Here is an 18,443-nt window from a genome sequence, read left to right as displayed (position 1 = left end):
TCACTGCTGCTGAAGTCAAGGTAGTAGTTTGTAGTAAGTTAGCGTTGAGTTAGTTGTTTTCTCCAAGCCACTTAGAGCCACCTCAGTACCTGCTTTTTTTTTCAGTTTCTGTTGTGCCTAGGGAGTGATTCTGGTGTGTGATCAGTTCCCTTCTTTAGTTCTGACTAGTAATGCACACCATGAGTGTTTCATTCAGTTTTCTGCCTCCACTGTTTTTTTGGTGCAGTTCCAGATCTCCCAGCTGTATGTAGTGAGAGGAAAAACACTTCTGTAACTTTTGGATTAAGACTTTCTTTTGTCTTCATGACGCTGAGACTCTAATGTGCTAATGCTGAAATTAGCCAAATGCATTCTGCCTTTGCCTTGCCTTCCTCCAGACTTCCTCAGCACAATTGTGATCCATTAAAATCACCTGCCTCAGAGGATTTTTTTTGTTTTGTCAAAAATCTGTGTTATTTTCTCACGTATGTTATTTTGTCAGTGCATGGTTTTTCTTTAAGGTTCACATACATGTGCATTTACAGTGAACATTAGCAGAACAATCTGTCAGCGTGTTTCAAATATCAGGAACACTGTCAGCTTGGCTTCAAAGGACATAAAAAATAACTTCCTTCAAACTTCCAATGAATAGTGGAAACACTAGCGTGAAATAGTTGATCATTACATAGCATATTAAAACTCTCTCAATTTAAATGTTCTTAGATGTGTTTAAGTGTCTGGCAAATATGGAGAGTTGGAGAACATTAGTGCTCAAAATAAGACAAGACCTTGAAAACTATTGATGCACAGGACACTGCAGTAAACCCACTGGATTTACTTGCAGTTCAAAAAGGTTAAAATTCCTCGTCTTGCCTGTGATTGCCCATTCATAGTTTTTGCAAGACCAATAGTAATACATATTGCTAAACAAGCTGATCTGTGGAGCTAGTTTTTAGTATGAAGAATGAAGTTGTCTTGCCATCAGTAAACCTCTGTCCTGCCCAGTTTTCATGTGTAGAAATGGGAGTATCTCATTCATAGAGATATGGAAAGACTGAAGTAATTTTTGTAAAGACTGTTGGTACACTTGATGTGTAGGTTAAATATGTATTGTGAGTTAAAATTGACAGAAATCTTTTAATGGACAAAAAAAGCTCCCCTCATTTTTCACACTAAACAGGAAAAGATCAAGATGTTTTCCATTGATTACAAATGGGATTTATTAAGGTGAAAAAGCTAAACTTCTTAGCCATTCTAGTCTTTCAAACCACCTGGTGAGGCTATCTGTTATGTGGTTGGTTTTTTTTTTTTTCTCCAGCTTTTCCTGGGTGCATTCAGGCCAGGACTGCATCAACATCATTTCTGCATGTGGCAACCTGAATATTTTTTTTTTTTCACACTTCTTTTCACATATTTTATGCTATATCATTGCAGCTGAAGTCCAAATATTTTGATAAGGATGTTGGGGAGGCAGAGCTTGTAAGGAGTGGTGATGTCTTTTCAACACCTTTAAGAAAACAGCTTGTACCCTCAAAATCTTGTCTGTGGTTGTTGTTTTTTTTAATGTGTGTTTTGTTTTGTTTTTTGGGGTTTTTGTAGCTAAATCTTGTATTTAAATTGGGTCTATTTATAAACCTGGAGTAATTTTTATAAGCTTTTACCTAACTAATGCCTGAATTGTAAGTAGCAAAGAATTAGCTTTGGTAGATATATCTGTAATAACTGTATCTTTTTACGTAGTATAAATATGAGAAGGGAAGATGCAATGATTTATGGTTCTCAATTTAATTCGCATTAAACACAAGTTGATTCAGTGCTCAGGGAAGATTTTTAAAAGCTAGCAATTAACTTCCATTTTTTTACTTTCTTGGTTCATAAAAGACCTAGTGGTATGCTTAACTCCATTTTTCAGCGATTTCCTGCTCAAAGGTTAGCATCTTGTACAGTGTTTCTGAACTACTTATTAAAGCTTTGCTAGTGTTTTCTTTTTTCCTTGTCTTAAAACCTTAGTTGGATTGTAAATTGCTAGAATAATTTATCTATTTAGATCAGTTTTAAATTACTTAGCTAAAGCTCAAAGTGATTTTACAGAACTTAAAATGCACAGTAATAATGACATCCAACACTATATTAATATACTGCCCACATGTATATCCCCAGAAGTGGTGTGATGAAGCGGTAATCCCAGTAACCTGTTTTCCACATGCCCTTAAGCCACCCTGGCCTCAAAATATAAGGGGAGGAAAAGTGGGATGTCGCAATATGCACTGAAATTAAGCAGATCTAAGCTCTGTACATTTTAATTAGAAATACTCATGTTAAAAGTATTTTCCAAATAATTGCATGATTTATAGATGTAAGATGTATACATTTCTATATAAATATAATGTAATACATTTCTATATTTAGTGATTGTTTACTTTGAGAGGGTTTTTGTAAGCTTTAGTTTTGTGGCATACAGTATGAAGTTTTCAGGTAGGGTTTTCAGAGATGAAAAGTTTTAGAATAATTGGAGCCATTTTGTATAAATACTGAACAGCTAAGGACAGAGATTTAGATAATGCAAAAAGGTCATGTAAGATACTTTTTTGGGGGGGTCTAAATAGGGTGACTTTTGTTTTGGAATGGGAATCCAAGCTCAGATCTTACTTGGAATTTTTTTTGGTAAACTTTATTTTGCTGTTTTTGATGCTGCCAAGCGAGAGTGATGAGAACTAGTAGTAAGACCTGAGACTTGCTGTAAATATTTTCTCCATTAATTGGAAGGCCTTTTGAGGGGATTTAAACCCATACTTTGGGAAGTTGAGACTGTTGGAGCTTTACAGTTACAGGATGCTTTTTGCATATGCTGACATGCAAAAGACAGCTCTCAGTAATAAATTCTTGAAGTGTATTTATGTCTGCTTAAAGAAAGCTTTACTAGTGTGTGTATGCCTTTGTAGATACAGTACTTACCAGGCAAAGATCATAGTGTGTCTTTGGCCTCTGGTCTACCATGGCATTCCAGGATTATGCTTTTTTCACACCAGCTAGATTTTATTCATTATTTTGGCCGTGGAATATTCACTTGTCTATTTGGATATTTTGTCTTGGTTTTGCTTATATAGAATTTGGGGTTTATACTGATACCTTCACAGCATTAAAATTATTCTGGTGAAATGTCAATATTTAATAGAAACAATTTACAGCAACTATTCTTAAATTTGCTGAGTATCACTATTACAGCTAAACAGCAGGGAAATCTTCCAGTTTCCCCCAAGTATGTAACATGCTTTGTGCTTTGAAGAGGGCAGTCTGGCTACATCTGGACATTTCTTATATAAATACAAGATGAAGGAAATCCAAATATACTATATTCCCCTTTCAAACTTAAGGTAAGTTTTCCATATCCATAATATCCCACCCTTTCATTCCATATGTGTATGTGCCAGACCTCTGCTCCAGAAACTGGAAATCACACACAAGCTTGCCAGCAGCAAATATTAACAGATTCGTATATTATTCCTCTTTGTATATGTCTCGTTTAGCCAGTACATCGCTATCTATACCCTGAAGCTAGCTGCACTAAAGAATCTGACAATCATATGCTAAGATAAAATGTGCCCTGTTGTATTTCTAAGTGCATTTCTCTCTTATGTAATAAACAGTTTATAGTTAAGAACTATCTAGATGTTTGCACTATCTAATATAGTGATGAAAGGCAATTCTAAATCTTGCAGTCTGTCACACCCTGGTGAAAAGACCATAAAGGATTTTACTTTGCATTCATGTATGGTTAACGAAAAAGGCTTATCCCACAAGGATTATATATCTTTCTGTGATTTACTATTTAGAAAAAGAACAGTAAAGGTTACAGAAATCATTTTAAAATGACAATTTGAGGAGAAAATCATAGGCATTGTAGCAACGTGATTGGCTTTATTAATATTGCAGTGTTACAGAAATAGATAAAATGGTGAAAAATACTGAAAGAGAAATAGAAGAGCCTTTTTGAGCTAGCATTGTTACTTTAGAGGAAGTTTTCCTTTTATGCAGAGGCAAAAAGTTAAGAAGTACAGATACTAAGTTTAGTTCTAACAAGAGGTGAGCACCAGAGTGGTCTGACTTATCAGAAGAATAGTTTTTAGATACTGTAGTCTATTCACTGCTCAAGCAAGCTGAACACTTCATTGGTCTAGAGCCTGATAGGTTTTGTAAATTACAGACAGAATTTGTTTTAGTACTTGGTGTGTGTATTGGGAAGCTAACTTTACATCCAGATGCTTCTTACTGTGCACACTGGTATGTCACTATTTCTTGAAGTTAGTGAGGAGAGGAATAGCCAGTTTATACTGTGAATTTTGTAAAACAGTGAAAAGTGTATTTCTGTACAACTCTTGGTCATTAGGCTTGTTTTATTAGAGAAGTCTAAAATGCTCATATTTTTAAATACTTACAAAGGAAAGCTGTTACAGCTTCATCAAGTGGATTTATTTAAGGACAAAAAGGGTAGGAAATAATGACTTCTGATCTGTGGAGCATAGTGAGTGAAGATGAGGTACTTTCTGTCTGCATAGGCTTGCTCTGTCTCTTGTCTTAATTTATGGGCCCTTTGCCCCCTTCCAGCTTCATATTTGCATGTTTCTCTTGCAGACTTCACTTTTCTCACCAATTCATAACTTCTAGAAAGCTTTCTATTTTGGGGTATTCATAAAGAATAATGTGAAGTGAATTTTAGAAAATAGTGTCCCAAGAGCTAGCTGGATTGTTTTTTTAGGTTCAGGTCTTTTTTAATTGAAAAGGAAATTAAAAGTAGGGGGGGTAAATGAAATCATCATTTCAGACAATATAAATCTCAAAAGTAAAAAAAAAAAATGATTGGGATTTTTTCGACTTCTGAAATAAATTAAGAAGGGAAATATAAAATATTTCTCATTACTACTGTATGGTAAACTTTGCTTTACTTTTTTATTTTTTCTGTTTTCATTTTAAATATTACCAACTTTCTGACCCTTCCAGAAGTCTAATGTAAAAATGGGTAACATTTCTTTCTGTTGAAGAGTTGTGGGATTTTCATGTATTCTTGTGTCACTGACCACTATCAGGAAGTGGATACTGGCCTAGGAAACCAGTAGTTTAATGTTGTGCAGTGCTTGTGCGTAATCTTTTCCATAATTGTTTAATGTAGAAGAAATAAACTTGCCAGAGAGAAACAGAGAGAGTAGTATTTTAATTTTTTTAGTTCATTTGAATGATTTGTTTTGATATGTGATCAGTTTTATGACATGAAGAAATATACTGATATTTTAATACAAAGGTATTCCCCATGAATCTGTTAGAAATAGAGAAGCTAAAAAAAAAAAAAATTATAGTGAAGCATAGCTTTTGTGTGTAACATTAGGTTACGTGCATTTGACTCAGAGGAAGCCTGATGAAGAACAAACTATTTCTGCATAAAGAACAATTGTTTCATGACTGTGTCCATTAAATGGTGCACTTCTATGAGGATGCAGTTCTAGATCTGAAATAGCTGGCCATACTGCACTACAGACTGCCCTCAGTTTCTAAAGAATATCTTGTAAGTTTAGTTAAAGTTAATTATAGAAAGTTTGCATGGCATTTCTAGAAAATTCATTATCAGATTATAAATCAGTTATTTTTGTGTCCATGTTTATCAATGAGAAGATAAACTGCACTACTACACCATCTTTTGGCAGCAGGTACAGAATTAAACTAACCACATGAAATTAAAAGTATAGTTTTTGTAAGACAGCCTTCAGTTAGCAAGTTTCTTTCAACTCTAGATATAAAGCTCATAATTAAAACCTGATTGAATATATGTGAGGATTTCTTTATGAATAAGTAAAACTTCTTCCAGTGCAAAATATTTAAAAGTAAAGAGTTTTTTTCATGATCTCCCTGTTTCCTAAGGTTTGTTTTCAACAGATGTTAGTGCTAAACAGTTAGCAGAGGGAGTGGTGAAATAGGTGAACCATTGTCCAGCTGTGTTTTATTTAATGTATGACTGCAGTGATACTACACAGACTGAAATCAGATACATCCGTGGAACAGCTGCCTTCCTTGAATCAAGTTCTAAATTTCTCATGAGATAGAGAACTAGATTTGGAGTCGGATATGACTACCTATATATTTCACACGTTATGCATAAATGCATATATAGTATGTCTCTATGTGTCTTAAGTATGCCCGCAAACTTATGAAATTCTAGTTTAATTGAATATCTGAATTTTGTGTAATAATTCTAAGATCTAGTAATGTAAACAAGGTAGTCTTGGGTAATTCAATTTATGTAATTTTCTTTCAGGTTAAGCAAATGTGTGGAGTTTTAAGAAAATGCCTTTATGGCATTCACTTTTTACTGTGCTTACATGTCACTTCCAGATTTGGCTTGTGACTGTTTTGTGCTCAAAGCAGTCACCTGTAATCAGCACTAATAATTTTCAGTGTAATGCGTTTTATTGAGGCTGGGATAGGATGGCCATGTTGGAAAGTACTGTGCTATTTTACAAACAGAGTGAAACATTTTGAAAATTTCCAGTTTATTGTATAATCATAGACCACTTTTTTAATGGATGCTAAGAGCTCCTGATGAATGTAGCTGCCGTGATCAGCAGGTACCCTGGTAAGAGCACATAAGTGGCACTGTGTGCTCACTCCCGGACCTGTTTCATTGGCCTCACCAGTATTCAGGTCTGTGGTAGCGTTTGGAGAGCAGCTTGAGTCCCAACACAGAATTGAGGCTGTATGCAGACTTCATCTTGTGGAGGTCACCAGAGTATACTGCTGCAGAGTATACCTTTACAGAGGCTGTTTCACTAGTGCTTGCAAAAGCACAACTAGTACAGGTAGTATGTTCCTGCCCTTGTAATGGGGGCACCAGCTTATATTCAAGACCACCTTCAAGAGCCTGCGTGATTTTTTCAGAAGTAGGGACACCTGTTCTAGTCAGCGGAAAGCATTGCATTGCCAGCCATTGGCTTGTCACTTGTTGCAAATGCCTGGTTGGTTTTGATATTTGATGTGCCAGACTGGGTAGGTGTTGACAGGGTGTAGGAATGGTTTCTGTACTCCAGACAGGTCACTGTGTTTTCTTGACTGTTGCATTGAGGTAGCAGAACAAGGCAGAGCTGTGTGTCTGCATGTATAAAACAAACTTCAGTTTTGATTATTTCCCTTCCAGAAAACAAATGTGGTTATGTCAGAAAATGAATGCTTTAGTGTCAAGTTGTTAAGAGGTTTATACCAATAAACAATAGCAAGGCAGTGTGCAGACTCATTTGCTATTTGTCTCCTTTTTTTTGGTGTAATTTTTAAATGATAGTTTACTGTGTGTCCGTATGTGTTAAGGAAAAGGGAGCAGTGGTTTGTTGGTTTGACTTTGTTTTATTTTATGAGAAAAACACAGATGTGCTTGAGGATTAAGTGAATGATCTGTAGTTGCTATTATTGGAAGAATATATATTTAAGTCATTGGTAAAGTACAGCTGTTAAAGATGACAAAATGAGGCAACGGTGGACCCTAAAAGTAAAGAACCATTATCAAGGAAACAAAGAGGGAAAAGACATCAAGGTAATAATGCTGGCAATGGGTTATTGATTGGATTTATTACAGTGTGTTTTATAATATGTGACAGAAAGGAGATGACACATTGTGATACACAAACCAACATTTTTCTTACGGTGAATGGTTAAAAGAGGTTAGGTGTTCCAGGGAAATTGAGGAGTGATGGCATCCAGGTAAGAAAATCAGAAACAGCTTTCATCGTGTTGAATTTAAGTTGCCAGTGGAACATTCACAAAGTGATGTCAAGATGAGCTAAGATGTTGAGCAGACAGAGAATGATGCACCTTTTCTTGGAAGGTAGTTTAATGGCATGAAAAGATGGGTAGTCATGGTTCTGAATAAGGTTCTTAAAACTATATTTTAGAGTGACAAGCTGAGTGACCAAGGGGATTGAGTAATAGTAAATAGCCAGTGAAACGGAGGCAGAGAGTATCACACACTGGAGGAATACTAAAGAAGGGAGCCAGCACGCAGAAGGTTTACTTCTATATCTCCAGTATCTTCAGGAGGTACTGGACCTCATAAAACAATGAAGAAGGGGAGCAGAAAATTGGGACTTTTTTTCCAAGGCTGGTTGGGGTAGTAGTGTTGTTGGATTTGTCAGGGATAAATCTGTTGAGACTCAGGAGGGGATTTAAGTGGGATTGACAAGGAATGAAGATGGAGGAGAAGGATGAAAAGGCCAAAGTGTGAAAAAGAGTAATGGAGAGAGAAAAGAAACCTGGAGCTATCTGGTGAAAACTGGATAATCCAAATGAGATTTTTTGAGATACAACTTTCACAAAGAGCAATCCATGTTATCTCCGTATGCTCTGAAGATGCCACTGCTGATGGAGAATAAATACAAAGTTGCCAGGGACGAGTGTGAAATATTGTGCTGAAACAAAACTAGAAGGCTAGGGTGAGAAAATGGAAGGAATTTTTTTGTTGAATGGGGAAGATTTTTGTGCATGCTAGTGGTGAAACAGAATTGTAGTGAGGAGGGGGTGCTACAGATCGTCATAAAAAAGTGGGAAAAGGAAGTGAAAAGACAGTTTTGACGGAACATTAACAGTTGAGGAGAAGGCTAATTGCCAGAAAAAGATTCTGTACTCCTCAGAGACAAATTGGTGTGAAGATTCTGCAGCCTGTTTGAGGGAATCTTGGATATTAATTAGGACATTTTACATTACTATAGCTTTAATAATCAGATTATTATTTATATGAAATGAGACATAAGGGATTAAGTCATCTAAGGACGTTAATTCCAAACAAAGGAATTTTCTCATATTTAAGCAGTAATCTGGTTTTAGTATCTATTAAAAAAGAAAAGTAATTTCAGAAGTGATCCGTGTTTGAAATCTGTTCAGGAATCTCACTGTGGAATAGCCAGCCATATTTTTCTAAAAGATGTTACAAGTTTTTTCAGTCTACCTAATGATTAGGTACTTGACTACTGGTCTGTAGGCTAGCTTGGAAACTTGATACTACAGGGTGTTGTGCAGTGTGGGTGGATAAATGTACAGTGTTTTTTAAAGTGGAAACTTTCATTTTCAAGTCATTTAAATATTAGTGTCAGAAATCATATATAATTATACCAGAGCCTTATCTTGCAGAAACAGTGAAATCTTGGTTTGAAATTTAACTGACTTTACAAAGTATCTTTAATCATGAAAGATCGTAAGCATTTTTTTGAGGTTGTAGTTGATGCTACCACAAAACCTGAACTCCAGAGTTATGTAAGACAGTATGTTGTTCTGACCTAAGTGCTGGATGAATTCAAATGCTCTATTTAGCTGTAATTTGTTGTATTTGAACAAAACCACATTTTGGCACAAGAGCTTTTAACAGCTGTATATTGTACACATGGAAACAGTGATTAACACTCTTAATATTTTACTTGTAAAAGCTGTACATTTGCTATCTGTAACTTGGGGTTTACAGATTCTGAAGCTAAGTGGGAACTTACTACTTTTCCCTGTGGAACACTGTGTTCAGTTAGTATAAACTACTTACAGGAAACAATTGTTGAAAATTTTTTTGCGCTTTGCCAGTGTTTTGGTTACAAATATGTAGGGGTTTTTATTTGCTTGCTTATTTAGCTAGCCAGTTGTATTAAAGAACTTTGAGGAAAAAAAGCAACATCAAAGAAGTAATCGTGAAACTGAGATAGGAATATTGCTCGAAGAGAAAGTTTGCTTGAGTTTCCGTTGTTTCCCCTGCCAGCTTCTTACTTTTACATCTTACTCATACATAACTCTGGAGCCTAATCCTGAAGTTGATGAACTCATCAGGTGAAATTCTGAGCTAAAGGTAATTGAAATTGAGGGTATTAGCATCTCTGTGTCTGGAAGATTAATAGCAGCATATCTTTGGTTATTAAAAAAATGCATATCCCCCCCCCCCCCCGTCTGCAAGTGCCAGGTGACCTGTAACAGACGTTTTCTTTAACTTCTGAAAGCCAGCTTCTCTGAACAGCTTACTTTGCTGCATGATAATGGCATTTTTTCCTTTCCAGTGCTTTAAAAAAATTTTCAAATATGTTTAGTCCTTGAAAATCAGTGTTAAGTATATTGAGCTAATAGTCTCAGCCAGTTTATGCAACATTGTAAACCACTGAGGCTCTACGTTAAGAATGCTGATATTGTCACCAAAATACTTTGTGGCAAAATACCACTTACCCTTTTAAACTTCAGTTTTCCACCCAAATAAATAAAATCAAATCCTTTTTTAAAATCAAAATTAAAAAGATATTATTTTAATTAATAAGCAGAGAAAATGGAGCACAATGGCTCGCAATACATTTTTGTTGGAAAAATCAAATAATGTATAAGAAATACTAGCTCATTATATGTTACAGGAAGTTCAGTGAAAGTGACTCTTCATTTCTTACAGAAATAGACCCATCTTGTTGGAATATACATGTCCTAGCTCCTTTTTTGAACAAGTAAATTTATTATACAGCCATCTTAGATAACTTACTGCAAACTACACCTTTTTTGGCTCAAGTGTTACTGAACCAGAAATATTAGCTTTATGTGAATTTCTATATATTTTGGTTATATTTCACTATTCACACTGTATCTCTGTAAGGTCAATAAAATGGGTCTTAAGCTGAACTTAACTGAAGACTGAAAGGATACAAGAAATTACATTGAATTATGGTAGGAATAACTTTGCGGTAGTTGCTTTTTAAAGACATATAACTTCTTTATAATTTTTCTGTTTATATTTTTGCTTGTTTATTACCAAGAGGGAAAAGGGTACTTCTAATTGATATGAAGCATCTGATGTTTGCATAGGTGAATTTGAAGCAATCTGTGGACTTTCAGTGGGATTCCAGTATATCTTAACTAAACTTCTAATGAAATTTTTACAGAATAACATTGATCAAATGTCATTCTTTTCTGGAAGGCAAAGGAACCTCCAGCAGCTGGGCAAGTCTAAATGATTATTTGTGAAAAAGTCAAAATTATGGGGTTTTTTGTTTGTTTGTTTACAGAAGCCATATTTATGATAGTAAAAAGGAAAATCATACATTTGCTAGGTTAGCACAGTATGGGTTAGAGAAGTTATGAAAAGATACAAAGGAGCATGTCTTTTACATCTTCGTACAGTTTTCTCATGCAGTGTAAAAAATCCCCAAAGGAAGTCAACTGTGAATAGTTTCCAAAAGCTACTTTTATTAGTAATATTTATTGTTTTTGTGGCCAAGATAGATTATTTTTTCAAATGCAAAGTTTGATAGTGCAGCCAAACATTCAGCTGGGGTTTCATTTTCAAACCATTAGGCAAATATTTAGCAATGCTTTTAAGAAGCCATCTTTCTAAAACAGTTTCCTAAAATCTTTCTTGATGAATTAAATTAAACAAGAAATTGTTTCTGTTATTGTTCATATTCTTAGAAATTGAATGCTGTAAGTGGTGAATGAAACATGGGCAGATAAGAAAGACTTTCTTACCACTCTACAGCGGCTGAGAGACATCTCTAAGGCAAGCCAGCCTGCTTGCTTCCTATTTTTTTTTGTCTAAAACCATGTAGAGTCCATTGTATCAGGTGCTTGGCCTCATTGCCTTCTGTGTAAATGCTAAGAGATTTTTTTTCAGTTAAGTGCAATTTTATCAATTGCAATTAACGAAATGCTAAATCATTTTTCACCATGAGTGACTGTACTGCTGTATGGCTTCTCTCCTAAGCATGCTATTTTACATAACAGCCCAACTTTTTTGGCTATGCATTTCACACTTGTGTTTTTCTTTTTGTTCATACTTCCATGATAGAATGCATGATTTGTTGCAAGGGGTTGAAGATTTTATAAACTTCAAAAATAGTTACAGAGCTGTTATCTCTCTCCCCCCCCCCCTCCTTCTTTTTCTGGTTATGTAGGTTTTTCATCTCAATACAGTTGCTCAAGTAAAATTGCAGAGTATTAAAAAGAAAAACCACAACAAAAAAGCGCCAAGTCTCTTATCTGGTCAGTAATTGCAAATAACTAGGAAAACTTCTTTATGAAATGCATGTGAAAGATGATTGGACGGTATTGAACCACTGCTGTGTATGAGAGATAAAAAAATCCCAAAGACTTGCCTCCCTTAGAATATCATACCTCTAACCAGAAAAAGGTCTTAGTGGTCTTAGTTGTAACTGATGAGAATATAATGGGCATGTAGCACAGTTAAATACAATTGCCAATTAGATGTTCTGTTTATAGCAAATAAAGTTAGGTTACTGTATTCATAATTGGTTAATTAGGATTGAGAGAAAGGGAAGAGTGTTTAAGGTCTGCTAATGATACATGTAGATGTCACTGAGCTAGAAAATCACAGAGGAGAGCAAATCCTATAACAGTGTAATCATGTAAATACTAAAACCTCAAATTTCACAAGTTAATCTTGTTTTGCATCAGTATGGTCATTACTGAAACAGCATCCAGTTCTGCACGACAGGAAGTGGTATTGAAGAGCTGTCACATAAATTGAAAGCCCAAGGATCATGTTCACAGAGACTTAAGGAAAGCATCTGATACAGTGTACAACTGCCTACTCGGGGAAAAAAGCCCTGACAATTCCTGAATTCAGCTGGCATATGTAGAGCTGATAATTTGTAAGTGATATACTAAACCCAGAAAGTACAGTTATATTTCTTTTCTGGATTATAATTGAGAGGGAAGCATATATGCTTCCTTCAGTAGATATGACCAAAAGGGGGCTGGGAAAATAGCCATTTGGAGAGTGTCTGGTGCCCTGAGAACCTGTCTGTCTTGTCAGCTGTGATCACAGCTCCAAGATTGCTGTCTGTCTCTGGTGGGATCACTGGCAACAAAGACACAAACAGCAAGAAGGTTTCTGGTTTGTTTTCTTCTTGCAGCTTTGTAGCTCATGCCTTTGTCACCTTGAGACTGGCCTATGATAATATGTTATATTGGAAGGCTTTTATGTTTGTTAAAAATTATCATTTTTGCAGTTGAATGTCGTCAGTGTCAGCTAAGTTATTTTGCTGAGAGTATCTTAGTTGGGTGAAACCACCAGTTTAAATCTTAAATGGCCGTATATGGCTTGGGACTTGCCCGTCTGGCATCTCTGCCCAGCTAGTCCTGCCTGTCTGCCTCACATTTGAAACAAGCGTAAATCCTGATTTCCAGCTCTCTGAAGGAGTGTTGCAAACATTCCTTGATGTGAAAGCAGGGGAACAGCTGGTAGGTAAGCATGGGAGGCATCTCTAGAGCTGAGCTCCCCTGTTCACAATACACCTTTCTTGTGCTGGAGCAAACTGGAGTAGATTGCACATTGCTAGTGGCACACTCAGTGTTGGATAGAGTTCCTTTTGGTGTAGACATGATTGTGGTCGAATGGTTGACTGTATTCACACTAATAAATGAGCAAAATTTTGTTATGCATCTGCAGTACAGGGAAAGACTGATATAGCAGTCTTTGTGATCTCACTTTCCCCAAGGCCTTCCTTAATTTATTGCCTCTGCTTTTAAAAAGAATCTTGAAGATGTCAGGAACGAGAAGGAAAAAGAATGTCGTGGCTGGGACATTTGTTATTTCGTTAAAAGATGGTTGGGAAGCATTATAACCTTGGGAAAGCGTGGGCTTAACTGTGGAATATGGTATCCTAGAAACAATGTGGAAAGTTCCACAATTTCATTAGTTAAGCTTTTAGTTGTTTTTCTCAGGAAAAGCATCTCAGGTCCAAGGACGTGGCTTGGATTTGTGTGGTGAACAAACGGACTAGTTCTGTCGTCGTCTTTTCTAAGAACATGTTTTATTTAGGATTCTGGAGAAGGAGAGCGGTTGTATGATGCAGAACTCTAACCATGAGGCTCTGTTGTTGGTCATTCATTTGTGATAAACACTTCATGTGGCCGATGTCATCACTTCCCATATTGGTCCTCTGCAGTCCACCCAGATTTTAAGGATATTCATTACTGATGCTCCAGTCATGTACACTACTTTTTTTTTTTTTTTTTTTTGTAACCTCTTCCAAATCTTTTCTCTGGCTTCCTTTTATCCTCTGGTTCTCATCCCCTCTGTGAAGACTGCGGTGATATTGCAAACCTTGACATTTATCTGTTATCCTAGTTTTTTTGCTACATGCAATTGTGTCCTTTCTCACATGTGCTTTGTGTTTTCTGCCTGTCATCTCGTATTGCACACAAGTCAAGTCAGCTGTAACTGCTTAACAAAAATATATGTGCTAATACAAAGTTAGAAAGAAAGTGCTTACATTGCTGGAGTTACTTGCTAGAAAGCCTTCAAACAATTTGCAGAAGATAAGAGTGTGTTACTGCAGAATTTGCTGAAATAACCTTGAAAAAAAATTAAGGACTGATGAACTTGTGGGATTTTTTTTTTATAGTGTATGACTAGTACTCCATAATAGCAGGCACCTCAGAAACAAAAGGAGAGGGTTAATGAGGGAGAAATGTAGATACACTTTGCCCTAATTATTTGTGTATCTTTATCTAGTGTTACAGTGCTCTCTTCCTTCCCCTCCTGAATCAAATGTTTGAATTGTGTACGTTTATTATATTGTTTCATGTCTTTCCAGCAAGAAACATTCTGATAACAATTTTTTTTTGCTAATGATTTGTTAGCAAGATTAGACATCTGTTAAAAATGTTCAGAGGCCAGAGGCCAAATACATTATTTTCTTTGAAAACTGCAATGAACATTTGCCGGTGTATGTAAAAACTCCTTGTTCAACCTTCTATCATTTTTAGAGCAACCTTCAATCATTTTAGAATATTTGATTTAGTATTACAATTCAGGGTTATATGCTTTGCTGAATAATATATGGAGGGCAGGCTTGCAGAGCTCAAAGTTAGGAAAACAATCTTTTCACTGGTAAACTGAGCAAATTTATTTTAAAAGACAAACAGAATTCCTGATGCAATCTTCCTGTCTCTTTCAGATGAGTCTTGTCTTACATGAAATCCTAAGGCATTGAAGCTGGATAGGGAGGTTGGGCTAAATTTTTTCTCATGTGTTCTTTTTTTGTGATTGAGGGGCAAATAATGTCTGAGTCTTAGATATCTGTATGTTGCTCCTTTTTTTTTTTTCATGGAACAGTTGAAAAAGGGTAAGAACTGGTTGAAGTATAGGTACTTCATTGAGAAGGCTCCGTAGTGGGTGATGTAATTAAGGTGAACTGTTTAATTCCTGAAAGATAGAGTTTAGGTTTGATTAATGGTTTCATAAATTCATGCTAAATCAAATTAGCATATTTGACTATAGGAAAATAAGAAAACTGCTTAAATATTTTGTGATTTACCATCTATCTACATGTACATAGATGTTTGGGGTTTTTATGGGTAAAACACAAAAGAAAAGGCATTGGTTGGACCCCAAATATTTTTATTTATTTTAATGCAAATCAAAACAAAAGGAAGGAATTTCAGATTGATTGAGGATGAAATGAAAGAAAACAAAAAACCACCCTTGCGTTAAGTTGGACATCAAAATAAAAAACCTCTCATTTTAATACATGTATGTCAGTGTGACGTTGCCAGGGGGGAATGGGAGTATTGAGTAGACTAGTGTTGTGGAGCCCAAATGAAGTTTTTCTGATTTATTTGATATGGCTAAATACCACACTGCAATCTTTTAGTAATTTTTGAGGTGTTTTTGCAAGCGTCCATAGTATTTCTTAGGTAGAAAATACATCATGTTACTTGCTTGCTGGTGTTTAACAAATATTAGAGAAAATTTTCTGATAGCCAATTCACATTTTGTCCTTTATATGTTGCCACATAGTTGGAAAATTTTATGTAATAGGATGCATAAAGTATGTTTCTGAACACTTATAAACACCCCCACCACAGACATACATTTGTAAACTTCAGTCTGTTCATAGAGTTTCTTCAGGATACGCACAATAGGCTAGAAGTGGCAGTAATTTCGAAACAAGTACTATGGCTGAATGTAGGCTGTTACATTCTATCCCCCAATACTCCTTTGTTGAGGAGTCATTTGTGGAGGGAACAGCTTCTGTGACTCCTCTCAAAACTCGACTAAATCAGCACACCAAAATAAACTTGCAATCGTCATTAATGTCATCACACAAAGATTCTTTAGCTTTTGGACCACATTTAGAACAAATATTTGAAAGGTTAAACAACATTAATTACTTTACTAGCTTGGATCTTTTGCATACAAAATAGCCTATTAAAAGAGTCTTAATAAGGTGCGTAGTCAAAAATTAGAAGATACGGTAACATGAGGACTCCTGTGCAAGCTTAATTCCATCCATATGTTTGCGTTTCAGGATCACATCCTCCTTTTTCATTCTGTAGAACTCTATCTCTTTTAATGTATAGATTGGAGAGTAATCACTAAGCAGCTGCTCAGTGTTTTGTCCTCTTACTGTTGAGGGTGTGATTCCAGATCTGACTTACTGCATGCTGTTCAAACTCTCCTCTGAAAATATATGCTTCTATGTGTATTTTTGCATTTTGTTCATCACTACGGTAAATAAAGGAATTTAAGGCCACTGATTTGTCTTTTCCCCCTCTGTATAAGGAATAGCGTATTTCAATCCTTGTTTTACAGGTGGAAAGCTGAGATACTGTTGCATAGGCAACCTTTACTTTTCGAATGCTTTATTTCACAGCTGTAGGAACTGGTTTTATGTTAGGAAAAGAGGGCAAATGAGAACTGTAATTTCCTAAGTGTTAAAAAGGAGTTAACCAAATTCCTTCATCTCTGTTGCTCTCTTTTTCTCATTTCTTCTGTTTTCCCTTACTGTTTATGAAAGGCATCTTGGTATCTTAGCTGAGAACTTTGGTTTGGTTGGGAAGAAGGAAAGCTTGATTTTACAAACGTGCTAAAATTTAATTTGAGGTTACTTCCTTTTTAATAGAATTCTTAGGGATTTTACTAAATAGCAACTAATAAGAAGTCAGCTCTATACAAGAACAAAACTTTAACCTGAAAGTAATTTCTGCCTCTCTCTAGGATTATTGGCAAAATAGAAATAATTAAAAATAAACAAACCTCCTTCCCCAACTGGAATTTTATTGCAGCTAAATGGAACACAAACCTCAGAATATTTGAACTTTATTGTATTATATAAGCCATGTATTTTGCCAAGGATTAAGTTTGGAAAAAGTAAGTTCTTACAATCCTTCTTTTAAGTCCTTTCCCCAAAGTATGTGTGTTGTATTTTTGTATTTTTTTCTAAGTATAAGCCTGCCTACAGGAGTGTTGAGAACTGTCTTAAAATGTTTTTTTTTATCTTAACCAGGTGTAACTACCTTTATTCAGTGTTAGTCAGAGTTTTCCAATAGCGCTGATGATGTGTAAATGCGGACTGTGTAATTAAACCTATGAAAAAGTAAATTTTTTCATTCAAGCTATTATTGTGAAAGCCTATTCTGAAAGATGTATGACATTTTTTAAAAGGCTGTAGAAATATTTAGCGTATGTGCCTGCTAAAAATGCAGGGGGTTCTGTTTAAATTTAGGAATAGCCTCAGAGTACACAAAATGCTATAAAGCAATCTTCATCCCATCTTGAAACAAGAAAATTTTCTGATGTTTTATTTGTTTGACAAACAGGTACACACAAAGTTCCACTGCAGGCAAGCCCATGCTCCAGGCACTGACACTTCATGCTTGACATTTTCTTATGATGGTACTGTCCTTGCCAGCCGGGGAGGTAGGTGACTGAAAGAACCCTTTGATGTGTTCCATGTAAGGCAATTTTAAATTTACTAAGTTAAATGGTTTGGGAAACAAGCCATTTAAATCTTATCATCGTTAAAAGTAATTGGTTTTGATGTTGGTAAGATAGTAAAATCAGATACTAGTGATTTAAACCTGAAATGTTTCACAATTGACATGTTCTATTTTGATACACCATGCCATACTGTGTTCCTGAAAGCACATTTTAGAGCAATTAAGGAAAACTTTGCTGTTTATATTATACAGTTCCTGATCTGTCATCTTTTCTAGCATTAATAATATACCAAAAGGAAATCACTACCTTAAGTAAAAATAAAACAAGACCAGTTTCTTTACTTAGTTCTTTCTGGGAAGATTACTGCCCCTCAGTAACAGTATCTCGGTTCTGGAGTTAGTAATTCTTCAAGCAGCTTTCTTATGCAATGTCTGTTTCTGTTCTAATTGGAATTTTTATCTAACTTACATTACAAACATCAAGAGGTGATGACTGGAAGTGAGTGGCCAAGATGTGCTGGAATGGCAAAAAAATTTGAGATGTCTACACGACAGGAAAAAAACACTTGTGTTTTTAAACTTCAGATAAACTTTTATTAAAAAGTCTTAGATAACAGAACAAGTCTGGAGAAGGCAGATACATTTGAAAACACACTGACTCCAGTATTGAGTGTATGGGATAGGATGATGTCTGCCTGAAACAGCTTTTCTTACAGAGATTTGTCTACCCAATATTTTGC

The 18,443-nt window shown here is 35.6% G+C and overlaps 1 protein-coding gene across 1 annotated transcript in view; it reads left to right on the top strand.

Annotated features, from left to right (window-relative positions):
- The window catches only part of WDR70 (WD repeat domain 70), a 131,056-nt gene that overhangs the window by 74,796 nt on the left and 37,817 nt on the right, over positions 1-18,443 (top strand). Inside the window, exon 11 of the mRNA XM_037373954.1 lies at positions 17,584-17,683. Coding sequence (XP_037229851.1) covers positions 17,584-17,683 — 100 coding nt within the window. The remainder of the gene's footprint in view (positions 1-17,583; positions 17,684-18,443) is intronic.

The sequence above is a fragment of the Falco rusticolus genome, chromosome Z, assembly GCF_015220075.1.
Source record: "Falco rusticolus isolate bFalRus1 chromosome Z, bFalRus1.pri, whole genome shotgun sequence".
NCBI classification, from domain to species: Eukaryota; Metazoa; Chordata; class Aves; order Falconiformes; family Falconidae; genus Falco; species Falco rusticolus.
The sequence above is the reverse complement of the archived record's forward strand: the minus strand, read 5'-3'. Positions and strand labels throughout refer to the sequence as shown.